Genomic DNA, 14,881 nt, shown 5'->3' on the forward strand with positions numbered 1-14,881 from the left:
CTTTCATTATTTTTTGTTCCCTTATTTACCTCTTATTCCAGATCTAAGACCAGCAAAAGCTTTTAAAACCCCTGACAAATAAGCATCGAATAAGAGGCTTTGTGCTAGAAGGCTCTCTGGAGTAAGGCACACGCCGGGAGAAAGGCACAAAGAACTAACCCTGGAGGGGAGGCCAGTGGGACGGGAGAGAATAGCTGGAACTTTTTAAACCCTGCTGAAACAAACGGGACGGGGATTGCTGTGTGATTGCCGGCAGCACTTCGGCGGGGTTTGGGCGTTTATTTCCATGCGCGGGATGGCTGTGGGAGCTGCCCCGTCCCTCGGGGGGATGAGCATCCCCGGCGCGGGCCGGACTACAGCCCCCGTCATGCCGCGGCGCGGGCGGGCGGTGGCGGCGAGCGCGCCTGCGCCGCCAGACGTGGCAGCAGCCGCAGCGGCGGCGGGTCCGGAGCGGGTGCGGCGCGGCGGCGGGATGGCAGTGCCGGGGCAGGGCGCGGGGGCTGCGCGGCGCCGCGGGCGGCTCCCGCCGCTCCCTCTGCTGCTGCTCGGCCTGGCGGTGAGTGGCGGTGGGGGGCGGCGGGGGCGGCGCGGGGTGCCCACCGTCCCCGGGCCGGGGCGGGGGCGCGGTGCGGCCGGCGGAGTTGGGCGAAAGTTGGGAGCGGGACGGGCCCCCGGGACCGGGCGCGGCGCCTTCCCCGCCGCCCGCACCCGCCGCCGGCGCGGGTGGGCTCGGCTCGGCTCGGCGCAGCCCGGCATGGCCGGGCGCCGGCAGCGCTCCTCCCGGGTGTCTTCCCAGCGCTCAGCCCCTGAGCTGCTCTCCTGCTTCCCCTTTCCTTTTCTCTCTGTCTCCCAAAGCACCACCCGGAGAAAGCGCACCCCGGCGTGCGGCGGTGGCTCCCCGAGCGGCTGCGGGCTGGGGTCCCCGCCTGCCCCGGCCCCCGGGGCTCCGACCGCCGGCGCTTCGGTCCCAAGTTTCGTGTGAGAAGCGGTGCGGCAGCAGAGGGTTTCCAGAGGATTTCCCCCGGCGGTGGCCGTGCCGCAGCGGAGCTGCCGCGCTCGGCTTTGTGCACCTGAGTGTGGCACCCCCGCCCCGGGCACTGCCGCCCCTGCGCCCCTCGCATGTGGCGCTGTCCATCCCGGTGCGCTCCGGAGTGTCGGGCTGTGCTTCACTGACATTACACTGAGTAGCGCGCTGCTCACCTCAGGGAGGCCCCTAGACTTCCAGCAATATTTTAAAGTCTGATTTTTCTTTTTTTTTTTTTTTTTTTTTAATCCACAGAATTTAGCATAAATAGCTTAAAAGATTGGTGAAGGCACGCTTTAAAGCGCTACTTTATTCACTTTATTGACATGAACTACAGTTCATCCTTCTGCCCGGACAAATGGAGTTAATAATAAAAAATTACGTTAATTTTTTTATGCACGAGTGATCTGAAATGTGTTTGGAAATGCATGACCGGGGAGCACTCATCTAATTCATACAAATCAAGTGTGGAATTGCTAATTGCCCTGTGCTTATTCTGTACTAATATTAGAATTGCCTTTGTGGGACAGAAAGATTCGGCCCTGTCTGATGTAGCCTTTTGCCCCTGGCAGGGCCATAGCTATTGGCTCATCCAGGAGAGAAAAGAAATGCTGTGCATTCTGAACAGTTTTTGCTTTGTTTTAAGCTTGGTCTAGAATCGCAGACCTCTGCTATCTGCACTTTATTGATTTCAAGTGAAACTGAAGTCAGGCTGAACTCTCCCTAAATGCTGAAGAGGTCTTAGTGTGGATTTTTTTTCATCTGTGGCTCATCTTTAATATATGCAGTAGTTTTCTCAGTGATACTTATGGCAGTGCATTCCTCAGATTGTGCATATACTATGGATGAAGTGGAGTTACAATTGGACTGTATTTTCTCTCCCTTCAAAATAGCTAAGCACATGGAGTTATTTCTGGTATTTCCTACTATATCCACTGTGACTGTCAGACCTTCTCGCACTGTAACATTCATTTCATGTTAATGTAAATATTTTCCTGTGATTTTCTTTGTAGATTAAAAGATTTTTTCCCTATCTTTCTTCATATAAATCTGTTGTTCCTAATTGTTCTAGTTACCCTCTTTGACGTTTTGTGTTGCAGAACTGGTGTCTTTGAGATGAGCAGAGGGGGCCTGCTGTTGTCAGTGAAATTATACAAAGCCATTTTTATTTATCCACATTATTCTTTCTTACCTTTCTTAATTTGCCACAGCATTTTATTTGCTCTGTGATGCTGCATGCTGAGCAGATGTCTTCACTGAGCTGTTGATTCAGCTAATTCTTTCCCCTTTGCTGTGTACAAGTAGTTTAAATTATTTCTTCCAATTTGCATTATCTTGCACTTGAAGGTGTGATTTTTCATCTTGAAATATGTAACTCGCTGTACTCCAGGATTGGAAAACTAGCCTACAGCTGTGACATAGCAAAACCTGCTTTTAATTTTTCTTTGAGGTGATGTGGGGCTATTAAATCAGGTGGTTCTCAGTGTGTAAAGTTAAAGTGAAGGTAATACCAGCTGCTTGGTAGGTCAACAAGAAACATTTTTTCCTTCCAGCCAGTCCTTTTTCATGTACCCAAATGTGTTTTGGTTTCTTGGGTTGTTTGTTTTTCTGGAAGTGCTGAGTACTTGCAGTGCACCTGGAACAGCAGCTAGAGTTGTGCATGCGTAGCACTTCTGAAAAATAGGGCTCCTTTTTGACCCAAAATTAGAGGTGGCTTTCGAGAATTGAAATCCTTATCTCTGTAAGACTTCCTACATATGTAAAAGGGAACCTACAAAGCTGGATGAAGAAAATATTTCAGTATCTTCTAATGCGAGATGTTAATTTGTTACCTGCAGCATCACTGTGGATGTGTGATACGCATATGAGGAAGATGGAGTGATTGCTGTCTGCTGTAAAGTTTTATTTCTTGAATGAGTTGGAGAGCCATGGGGAAGTTGTGGGTTCCCTGTTTGATTTATGAAGTGGTTGACGGTATTTCATGCTCAAAGGACAGAATTTACTGTTCAAGGCACTGGGAAGGGGTTTCACACAACGGTGGATTAGCATTTCTTCTGATGCATCAGGTGCTCTGCTTTCCCTAGCAGAAGGCAGCCACTGCTTCCCAACAGGATTGTGCATCTGGGTCCGTTTGCTTTGCAAACACTGATGAATGTTATCTCATGCCAGTGTGGCAAAGATCAGTTTGTCTTCCGAGTGTTGGCTTAATGACAGAGAAACTGAGTCAAGAGTCCGGCTGACTGAGCACTGCTGGGAAGCAGACTTTGTGACCTGGTGCCACTCAAACCCAGTGCCTTCAAAGAAGGGCTTGAAAGGAACATTTCAGGCTTCCAGCTCCTCAGGTACTTCCTTAATCCTTGCCAGTAGGATCACGGGAATGCACTAGTGAGCACTGACACTGACTTGTGAATCCAGGCCTGCAGGGAGGGCTTGGGCATGATTTCCCTCTGTGTTGCAGGTAGCCCTGCAGTGTGGCAGCGGTGGCTTTGCCTCTGGTGAGTTTGCAGGCAGGGTGTGAGTACTGCTTCACCACTGCAGTGCTCAGGTGCTGTTTCGTATTATGGCATTTGGGCTTGAATTCAGGAGTGCCTCTTCCCATCTACTTATTGTTTGTACTACAGGAGCCTCTTTGGAAAGTGTTTCCTGGCAGTCAGAGGGAGGATATTGCAGAGACAAATCCCTTACTTGCTGTCCCGCCTCGTATTCCTACTTTGTCCATTCCGTCTTCAAAATACAGGTGTGTGAAACTGTGACATGAGCTATGCTCTGTCTCCTGAGATGCCCTTTCCAAGTCAAACCTTGACTTTTTTACTCCACTCCATGCCTTTTGGTGGGATGTTTTCAGTCCATTGATTTTGGTGCCCGAGCACCTGTTTACCTCAGAGGCCCTGGGATGTTGACACAAGCGTGGTGTGGTCATCAGAACTGGTGTTCCTGCCCCGGGGTGAGTTCATGGTGTCATGAACAGTTGGTGATGGAAGAGGTGCTTGTTCTGTTGTTGACCACTTCTTTTGCCTTTTGGTGATGGAGTTCCTTGAATTCCCCTGTTTCAGTAAAATGGAGGCTGTGAGGTATTTCTTCAGAGCTGTGGTTGGAGGTCTGAATGGAAAAACTCAGTGATTCTGGTTGCAAATTGCATTGCACTAACTAGCATTGCCTTAAATTTCTTGATGCAGGCAGGGTCACTTTGGAAGTAAGATATTGTTTACCTTGTTCCTGCCACCTTTTCATGCTTGTGAACGGCAAAAAATTACAGCAAAGCAAGTATTTAGTTTTGGCCCTGTGCTGGCTGTGAGTGGCTGGTAGCATTGGTGGAGGGTGCTGTGAATTGCACACTTGCAGAACACAGATAACAGAGGTAATTTAATTTGTGACTGTCTTGATGATGTCTTGTCTGTTGTCTTTGGGTTTAGAGTCATATAGCCTGTTTGCTGGCTGACTGCAAAGAGACTCTTTCTCTACCCCTCCTCACCTTTCCAGGACATGGTACAGCATGACTGTGTGGTTGTGCTGCTCTAGGATCAGCTGTGTGCTGGTTTGTTCTGGTGCTGCCTTCCTTTCGCCTGTTGCAGATCACTTCCTTTCTGTGTGAATCTTGCTCCAGCTATTAAAATTAAGCTTTGTCTCCTATCACCTGGCAGAAAAATGTGAGGATTAATTAGTTAACATTTGTGCAATGCTTTGAAGATAACAAGTGCCATATAAAGTGCTAGAGATTTTTAGGTGTCATTTTTTTGCCCTCTCTTCCTTATAAATCCCATTAATAGTGTTTTTGTCTTCTTTTTATAGTACCTCCTACGTGCTTCTTGAGTAGGTGGTATTTCTTTAAACTTCTCGAAAACCCAGTTTTTAGTAGGGGATTATGTGGCATATGCTTTGCTCATGCCCTTAACTTCTGTAGTCAAATGTGCTCATTCAGAAGTTGTATTTGAAATATTATTTCATCGACAGCTTGTTTAATATATGTATGGTGCCAGTGCCAGGCTTGAAGAGAGAGAGCTTCACATTCAGAATAACGAGAAACTTCTTTGTCAGCGTTAGTAATTGATCCTATTACAGTCAGTTGTTAATTAGTAAATAGTTGCACAGGTTTTCCTTCACAGAGCATTTGAAACCCAGTGATAAACCATACAATTAAATTGCTACTCAGAGCCCTTAAGAACATCCTTTAGTATAGACTATTATGCCTGTAGCTTAAACCCCACTGTTTAAGAACAATATGAACAGTAGAGTCTAGTCAAATCTTGACGTCTCCATGGTATTTTTTGCTACCTTCTATATTTGGAAAGTGAACATAGCAAGCACCACGTTAAGTGGAATGCCTTATTTGTAGCATTCTTTAACCTAAGTTAAAGAGTACTAAGACACTATGTGTCAGAATTTTAATTTGCCTTCCTTTGAAAACAAAAGAAAATCCGACACTTGCCTCTTTACAGATGTGACCCCTGCAACAAAATGTCGTAGTGCTTTAGTAGTGTTTCAGTTTTTTAATTTCTGGAATGGCTTGAGGTGAGAGTTAACTGATCTGGATTACGTATGCAGTAAGAATGTGCTCTTCCACAGAGCTTGTGGGAATGAACAAAACCCAGGAAGTGTCCAGTGGGCATGTCTGCAAATGTAATTCTGTTGGGCAAACCCGTGGTTTTCGAATGCTGTCGGTCTTGCAGTGCAGAAGTTGTTGATTTTCCCGTGTGTCTGCTGGAGCTCTCCTCAGCTGTCCATCCCATGCTGCTGGAGCACTCCTCAGCTGGCCATCCCATGCTGCTGGAGCTCTCCTCAGCTGTCCATCCCATGCTGCTGGAGCTCTCCTCAGCTGGCCATCCCATGCTGCTGGAGCTCTCCTCAGCTGGCCATCCCATGCTGCTGGAGCTCTCCTCAGCTGGCCATCCCATGCTGCTGGAGCTCTCCTCAGCTGGCCATCCCATGCTGCTGTAGGTGTGGGAGTCACTGCTCCTGACTCAGACCATAGGTGGCTTTTCGGGTTGGTAACAGACATCACCGAGCAGCCTTTGTGCTGGGGGTCCTCAGCAGGTTGCACTTCAGGAACCCCTGCAGGGGCAGGTGGCAGAAGGTGGTTTTGTGATTCCAGCGGGATTGCAGAGACTGCTGCAGTGGCCACTTCAGTTGTGACCCCTGAAGTCTGAGACCCAAGAGTTTCTACCCTTTCTCTTCTCTCCACATAATAATTTTTTACCAGGCTTCCTTGAGCTATCTTTGGGTAACAGAGCTAACCTGTCTCCTCCCATCTGATTTGATTAAAATGTTTCCACAGCTATTTTAGATATTAATCATGAATGAAAAAAGGGGACTGTCCTACTTATCACTATCCATCTTGGAAGGCATTTGTTACAAATGGCTCAGTGATCAAAGCAGCACAACCCTGAATGTAAATAGCAGTAGAGGGAGAGCTCCTGAGTGAAAAGCAAGCAATTATTGCACAAGGTCAAGAGTGGTTTGTATGATGAACAAGGAAGATAAAACATCTGCAGTCAAACTGTGATTCTTGTAAGCAAGGAGGCTTTGGATTTGAACATCTTGTGGTTTTAAGTGGGAAGGAATTGCGGGGAAGGAAGCAATGGGTCGGTTTCTCCCTTCTGCCTGCCTGGAGATGACTTAGACCCAGTATGGTCAGTACATGCACATTGTCTGCACCACGGGGCCTGGCTGTGTCGCCAGCTGATCTGCAGGTTTACAGACCTCTGTCACCACAGTACAGAGGTGTTCCTTCAAGTCAGCCTTCTGAAGTTAAGTGCACAATCTATCACAGGGCTCATTTTGAGAGCTAAATGGAAAAGGAAAGGTGAGATTCTGTTTTCTTGTTGGGATTTCTTGCCTGTTCCCACCCCTCCCCCCACCCCCCCCCCACCATTTTACTGTGGCAGACAAGACCCTTGTTCAGAACGTGAACTACTCCCCTCCTAAAGAAGTTAATAATGAAATGAAATTCAGTCATCTCCATTACTGCTTGAAATTTTGAGGCAGGTTTCCTCTTCAACTAGACTCCTATAAAATGCCTTGTCAGACACAATCTGTTTCATATGCACAGGGTTGCTCATTGATCATATTTACAGTGGGTTGAGTGCTGTTGTCCCAAAATGAGAATGACACCAGTGGGTGGCTAAGCTAAGACAGAAATCAGAGTCAATGTCTTGCTGAAAAAGTGGAGTTTAGAAATTGTGGTCGAGTGTAAGGCTGCGTCCTTGCCAAGCAGCAGTTGGGCTAGAATCAGTGTTGTCACAGCCCCAGCTATTCTTGATGAATAGTGTGCAAATTGGCTGCCTAATTATACATGTGTTAGTGTGCGCATAAAAATTGCGTGTTGACATATGGATTCAGCTACCTAAGCACTGTTTCAGCTGCATATCCTTTTATACTTTTTATGCATTATTTGTGTCCAGGGAAGTATATATTTCAGGCTCTTGAGCTGGAAACAGGAGAAATAGGGAATAGTTTTTCTGTCCAGTGTACAGTTCTGCTCTTCTGATAGAAATCAAATTAAATAAGGAAGATCTATTTTCTTGTTTTTAAAACTGTGTTTTCACTGCCCTTGATGAACAATAAATACATAAATAATTCTCCAGATATGCTGCTTATCCTTAGCAAAAGACCATGCTGTCACAAAGCTTTTGTGGGGAACAACTCATAAATTGAACTGGGTTCTGTGGGAGCAGCTGTTAAGCATTTATCACATTTAATTTGAATAATAAATGTAAAATATGAAAATACATTCTTGTGGCTGTTTGAAAGATAGTCCCTTTTTTCATATTAAAATGAGATTCAGACCAGAGTAAAAACTTAAGAAATAAACTCTGCTTTCTCAGATCCTTGATGATTTTGAGAAAATGCGGCCTGAGGGATGACCACATTTTTCAATAGTGTCAGTTCTGGAAGTATAATTAGCAAATAGTTATCTGCCTGTAACTCTTTGCCTCCGGGTTTCTGAAAGCTCAGATATTCCTTGGGTACCAATTCTAAGGGAGTGGGGTTGTGGAGGGTTTACTGCTCTTTAACACATGCATATGTTTGGCAGCTCTGCAAGGAATTGCTAGAGAGTGGGGGAAAAAAAGAAAATTAAACCTTTTTGACGGATCAGACTTCTGCCACCAAGCTTGCAAGATCATATATTTAAATACATACTTTGAAGAACAGAGACAGCTAGAACACATGGGGGTTTTGTACCTTGTACTTGGATAGCAGTGTCTCAGCAGTTTTGAATTGACTTTCTTGAGGGTTTGGGTTCACTTATGTTTTACTTGAGAGTCTTTCATGCATCTCAGACACTATGGTCACATGACTGATGTGTCACCTACACCATAAAAATTCTGTGAAAATAAATTCATATTGCGATCTTGAGCTGGGGAAAATCTGCAGACTAGAATTGCTATGAGATTTGCATTTCATAGTCTGCCACTTGTAGTCTGTCTTTTTTTGAAGGTCTCCACCAAAGTTTCCTGCATCTGAGAACACCAGGTGACGTTCGTGTCACTGAGCCAGCCATGGATGAGGACCTGTTATGATAGGCAACTGTGCAAACACAGCATGAAATAAAATAGACCTTTCCTCTGTTTTGTTGCAGTTTCTCATTGCTGTAACTGGCAAGGGTGGCAGGGATGTTATACATGTTAGTCCTATTATGCCTTTTACCTTAGCAGGTACCGAGGTGGGCAGCTTCTTGAGAAAAATACTTGGAGCCTTTCTTAACTTTTCAGTGGTGGTCATGAGTAGATTTTAAAGCTTTAGGATGCTCAAGTGACAAGAGAGTTTAGCTTGTTTCTTATTTATAGATTTCCATATGTGTGAATGTAGCACTTCCTGATGCATATGAAAAGAGGCTTCCTGCTCAGGAGGGACTGTCACCTTTCTTGACCTCTTCTTTTTTTAATATGTGCTCATCTCATCTTGTGCCCTGGATTTAAACAAAAAGCAGTGTGCTTGATCGGGCAGTGCCTGGCTAATGAGCTCTCCTGCAAAATGTCTGGAGTAAAGCTACCTGAGTCGTATCTTACAGTTAAATTCATGTAGCACAGTATATTCAAATTAGCTTCATCTTTGCTGCTGCTTTACCTATGGGCTGTATAGGAACATGTGTTTGGTTTTCTGTGGAAAAGAAGCATGAAACTGCTTCCACAGAATTCTTTTCTCCCATCCTCTTAATTTTACGTTGTTGCCAGAACTGGTGGCTGTAGCCCTGGTGTGGCTGTAGGGGCTGGTACAGTCATCACTGCTGTGACTCTAGAGCAGGGCAGAGCAGCCCCGTGTTTGGAATTGGCATCTGGTGGAATTGACTCCTTAGCATCCCTTGTCTTCAATGGAGCTGGGAAGGCAATGGGTAGGGAAGGCAGAGGTTCTTCTGGAGGTTTAACCATAAACCAGCCTCTCATTTATTCCTGGGTAGGGTCGGGTCTTGATTAATTCCAGCAGGAGAAAGCTGGAGAGTGCAGAACTACTTAATTCTTATCAGTTTGCAAACATCATATAGTGCAAATGTGGATTGGAGCCAGTGAAATTCTCAGCTCAGCCGATAACCTCCCAGTATTGCTGTGGCTGCCTTAGATGTGCAGGCAGGGCATTTCTGTCTAACTAGATGCCTTTGGCTTGGACCTTTTTGGTTTTATAACCAGGAAAGGCTGCAACATTAATCTTAACTAAAGGAAGATGATGATTTATTCAGCTGGGCTGACTGGTGTACTTGTATGCACAATGCCTTTCCCAGTGGGTTTTGGGCTAATCCATAGGAACACAGAGTGCTACTGCTGTAAAACTGCAGGAAAATGAGTAACGTATTGATTTGATACCTGGAGAGGAATTGGGCAATGAAGCAGTGGATATATGCAATGTGACATGCATCTCCCTCCAAGCACCTGCTGTTCCACCAGCGCAGCGAGTTTTCAGTTAGTGGCAACACCGACAGGGCAGTAGTTAAAGCTGTCATTGTTTTCAGAATCCAATTTTTCAAGAGGTTTATAGCTCTGCCATTATAAGGAAAGAAAGAAAAAAAAAAAATCACTGAAATTGGCAAAACAGCCTTTCGGAAAAGACATGGAATGTCTGTACTTAAAACAATGAAATGGTGTGGGTTGGAAGGGAGCTCAAAGATCATCTCGTTCTAACACCCTTCTTCTGAGCTATTGGTAAACACTGCAAACAAAGTTTACAATATCATTTGGTGTCATGTCAAAAGTGGCTTTTGTGGGGTTCTTTTAGTCCAACTACTTCTTTTTGATAGTCCATAGACTAGACTGTCCTTAATTGAATCAGTTTTTTAAACTGAACAAGCAACCTGTAGTTTCACTTTTTCCCTGTGTTTAGCCTTAGTTTCAGTTAAGCTTAGATTTTGTCTTCTGTAACTCAAGGCATAAATAAAACTATAAGACACTTGAATAGTTACAAAAACTGAGGTGAAGGGAAAAGTTTTTTAAAAAGTACTTAGCAATAAAGAGGTCTGCCCATAATTTGGATTAATTTTTCCTGTGCAGCCCGATTGTGATGGTTTTGGGCAGGACTTTTCATGTCTGTGTCACCTCACTTAGCACAACTATATTTGCCTGCTTTGATTGGCAACACCATGTATTCATCTCAGAAAATACACAACTGATCCACGTACATCAGCCTGGAGTAGGAAGGCTGAGCTCCAGACATCTGGATTTAGAAGAATGTGAGTCTTTCAGTCGAATTAAAGCATCAAGGACATTTATGCTGAAGGTAGGGGCTGACTCACAAATGTGCTTGCTTCCTCCTCACGATTTGACCATCTGGTCAGCAGGGCCCAGTGGTTGGAATCCTGCTTTATGTTATAGATGTCTTTTCTAGTAACTTCTAAGTTCTCAAACGTCCTGGTTGTTTTGAGGATGATCTCCGTCTCGGCTCAGCTTCTCTCCGTTACCTTGCGTGTCCCAGGATTCCCCTCGTGCCCCTCTCGTCTCCACATGTAAAGACTTCTGGCATTTTTACAGTCTGTTTGGTAGGTGCAGGGTTTTGTTTCTGTGCCTCAGTGACTATGGTGCTTGCAAATAGCTGAATTTAAATGAAGTGTGTGCCTGGGGCTGTGTATCCTGACTTCATTGGCTTAGTCGCTCCTTTAAATGCTGCATGATGTAATACATGAGATGCAAGAAAAGCCTTTTACTTCTTCACATCCACTGTGGACACATTTTCCAGCCTGGTTGGAGTGAGGCACGATCAAAATCAGTTCTGTAATTAAGGAAATGTTGAACCTCTTGTGCGTGTTAGGCAAATGAGCTAAAGCTTTTAGCCAAGCAATTAAGTGTTAAAGGTTTTACTGTAAGGTGAATAGAAGCTAGATGATTTCTCCAGCTAAGCTTCCCATAATCATTCCATTAGCACGAATTCAGTACAGTGCAGAAGGGAAGCAGCATAGCCTGATGGATAAGATTATTACTATATTATTATTATTGAAGATTATTGCAGTAAGAATAAGTAGCAAAGGCCCCAGCTGAGGTTATGGTCATAATTTGATAGGAGCTTTACTTTATGGTGGACCAACTCTGCTCTGGAACTGTCGTGATTTAAATAGACCAAAAGATGCAATGGAAAATAACTTGTTTGCATAGATACAGAACGGAGATGCAGAGAGATTAAATGCTGTGTCTTCCATGGGGCCAGTGGAAGCTGAACAAGACCCTGCTGTGTGTGTGACACGGTGTGGGCACTGAGAAACATGAGCCCTGCTCCACTTTGGAAGGGTGGGTGGGAGAGGGCTGTGATTAGTGCGGTAATGTGGATGCTGGATTACTTGCATTTTCTGTCCTCATTTCCTACATCTGCTCCCTGTCAGTGTGGGTTATTTTAACTTCATGGCTCTCGCTGTCTTCCATAGGGTATCAAAGTACTGGATTGCGTTTGCAGCATATTCTGAGATCTGGGGACAAGAGTGCTCTCAAAGTGGCAATTTGCTGCTTCTCTTTTTGAAAGTATATTTAATGTTAAGAATAAGAATTGTTATCCCATTATCTGACTAGGGAACACACTTTTAAAGGGGGTGGCATCTTAAATAAAACCATGTTTCTTGTAGTTGTGTTCATCTTTCCATTTAAGGGTACTTGTTAGGATGGTGTTGGCCCAGTTTCAGTAAATCACATGTCTGGCATTTTTTCTTTTGGTTTTGCTGATCAAATCAAAGTGATAGCCTCTTTAAGGCGGCATGTCTCAAGATTATAAAAAAACAACATGGCAATTTGCAAAAGCAGGTTGTCTTTGTGACTGATGTTTCTGGCTCTCTGTTTCCCTAGGCATTCTTGCCAACACTGACGTACTCATTGAAGGTGTCTCCACTCATAGAAAAAATAAGTGATCACAAGGATTTTAAGAAGCTTCTCAGGACACGGAATAACGTACTAGTGCTCTATTCCAAATCTGGTAAGTCTTTTTTTTTTTGATGTCACAGCTCTTTGTGCCCAGCAAGGTGTGTACCAAGGGGCTCCTATGTAAGCTTCAAGGGCTCCTTCAGGACTTCTTCACTGTCCTTTGTTTTAATTCAGAGGCTCCTGATGTTTCAAGATTGGAGTCATCTTAATTCAGCCTTCTAATTGCTCTGTCACATTGGCAAAAATGTACTTTATTCTGGCTTTGTCTCCAGAACTGGCTCTCTGTAATAAGAGCTTTCTGGTGTGTTTATCACAGTAGTTTGCAAGTTTCGATTTCCTGGTGACACTGAAAGGCTTAATGAATAGTTACAGTACTGAAATCAATCCATCTTTGCTTCTGACAGTTTTGAGTGTCCCGTGGTTGTCTTTCAGCTTTAATTAACAAAATATCAAAATAAAAAAAACTGGTGTGTAAGATGGAAAATGACTCATCTCACATTATGCCACCTGTCCCCTTGAATCTGTTTGTTGTCTCCTCTGTCATTCAGATTCACCTTTCTGGCTGTTTACTTACCTGTTTGCTCTTCCTTTGCTCTGTTCTGCTCCTGCTGTACCTTTTCTCCTTTGTTGCCTTGGTTTTTTGGGAGGTGTTTTGTGTGACACCATGTAAAATGAAGAAACTGTCTTTAAACTTGATACACAAGTGCAGAATGCTTTTGTGAATGTGGAAGGCATTGGACAGCAAGAAATAAAATGTGTCACTAAGGTAATTTTCCTTAGTGCTGTACTGTTTTTGTTACTGCTTCCTTCTTCTTCCTCTAGGCGGGCAGGACAAGATAATGCCTTGTTTGGGTGTTGGGTCCTCCTTTTCTGACCTGTTGCAAGGGTCTTGTGTCAATTAAACACCCTGGTCGTAGAGTTGCTCTGGGTTCATAGTGTCTCAAATAGGAGCAGTATATGGTGACCAGTATCCTTCTCCCCCTGCCCCCCCAGTATCAGAGAATTTTTCAGACAAAGATGTGCAGGTGCTGGAGTAATTAACTTTTATTTCCTAAAGATATGCTTATTCTAAAACAGTTAAAATTATATACATGGCTTATTTTTTGTTAAAATACTTGTGTTTTGCTATAGTGGGGAACTTTGAGCACTTGAACTTGGTCAAATCGTTTTGTAGTAACGGGTTCAAAGTGAAAATCATAAAAGAGTTTCTAATGCTTTTTGATTTTTGAAAGGAACACTTTAGATAAAAAGACATCTGTATTATTCAGCTTCTTAAAGGGAAAATTTTCTTTTTACGCTTAATATTTTAAGTGGTGGTTGCTTTCATTTTTAGCAGCACAACCAGAACACTTCAGCTGTGACACTCATCTAATAAATGTTGCCCTATGGGCATTATTCAAAAGCCATGTTATGGAGATTTCTTTTTTTCTGTTTTTGTTATTTAATTGGTTGGTTTTAGCAGTCTAAAGCACTGCATGCAGAGCTGACTGTGGAATTAATGTTTCTTCCTAGAACAGTGATCCTTGCACAATTAGAATTCTCTTGCTCAGCTGTCATCCAGAAAGAGAAGAGGGGAAAAAAGAGACAGGCATTTGGAGGTGCAGTTTCAATCCCAGATATACATCCCCCAGCTGTGATGAGATGCTGGCTGGCAGCTGGTCATACTGCTGGAACAAAGGCTTTGCTTCCTATCTGAGCAGAACTAGATGTCACTTTCTATGGCAAGCAGAAAATTCACTGGTTTTGGGAGGTGTCACAATTCGTAGGAGATGTTTAGTGCCCCCTACCAGCTGGGTATCCTGCCAGGGCTTCTCAGCTACTGAGTCTGCTGGGATGAGTGGGTCGCTGAATGCTTGTTTTTAAAAGTGTATTTGTCAAACTGTTCCACTCTTAAGTACATGCAAAGAATTCCCCCACCTGTCCTAAGTCCCTGTGTTGGAAAGAAGTGGCAATTGCATGTTCTGGGTATTGGGGGCATGAGAGTTTCTTGAGAACTGATATTTGTGGGTTGATATCTCTGATGGCATCAGGCCCAAGCAAAGTCTGTCAAATACAAAGAGGCTGTTTCTGGCTCAGGAGATTGTCGAGGTAAAATCTGTGAAGGTTTAGAGATGGTTTGGTGGGGTATCCCTACACACTGGCTCTACTTGTCTACTCTGACATCTACAGGCCCTCACTTCCTCAAATGCTGGAGATGAGATACTGGTCTACAGAAACATTCAGTCTGACCCAATATAGCCATTCTTACATTCAGTTACTTGGAGTAGTTGTGGAGATCTGGAAGAGGCTTTGGGTTTCTATTTTCTGTTTATTGAGGAAGGAAGCAGTTCCTGTTAGATTTTTTGGGGGAATGGATACTTACTTGTGCTGCTATATTTTTCTCTCTTCTGTTTATTTTTAATACCATTTATAAGACTCTTTTAGGAACGGTGGTGTTTTGCAAAATCTACGCATGTGGCATGGCATTATAAAAATCTCTGTTGGGTGTAATACAGCCAGTACTTGGAAGGACCTTTTCTGGGTACTGCTCATG

The 14,881-nt window shown here is 44.2% G+C and overlaps 1 protein-coding gene across 1 annotated transcript in view; it reads left to right on the top strand.

The window, feature by feature from the left end:
• The first annotated feature begins 424 nt into the window (after nt 1-424).
• The window catches only part of PDIA5 (protein disulfide isomerase family A member 5), a 99,741-nt gene continuing 85,284 nt past the window's right edge, over nt 425-14,881 (top strand). The window contains exons 1-2 of the mRNA XM_069021081.1: nt 425-556; nt 12,274-12,400. Coding sequence (XP_068877182.1) covers nt 473-556; nt 12,274-12,400 — 211 coding nt within the window. The 5' untranslated portion in view covers nt 425-472. The remainder of the gene's footprint in view (nt 557-12,273; nt 12,401-14,881) is intronic.

This window comes from Aphelocoma coerulescens, chromosome 7 (assembly GCF_041296385.1).
Source record: "Aphelocoma coerulescens isolate FSJ_1873_10779 chromosome 7, UR_Acoe_1.0, whole genome shotgun sequence".
Taxonomy (NCBI): domain Eukaryota; kingdom Metazoa; phylum Chordata; class Aves; order Passeriformes; family Corvidae; genus Aphelocoma; species Aphelocoma coerulescens.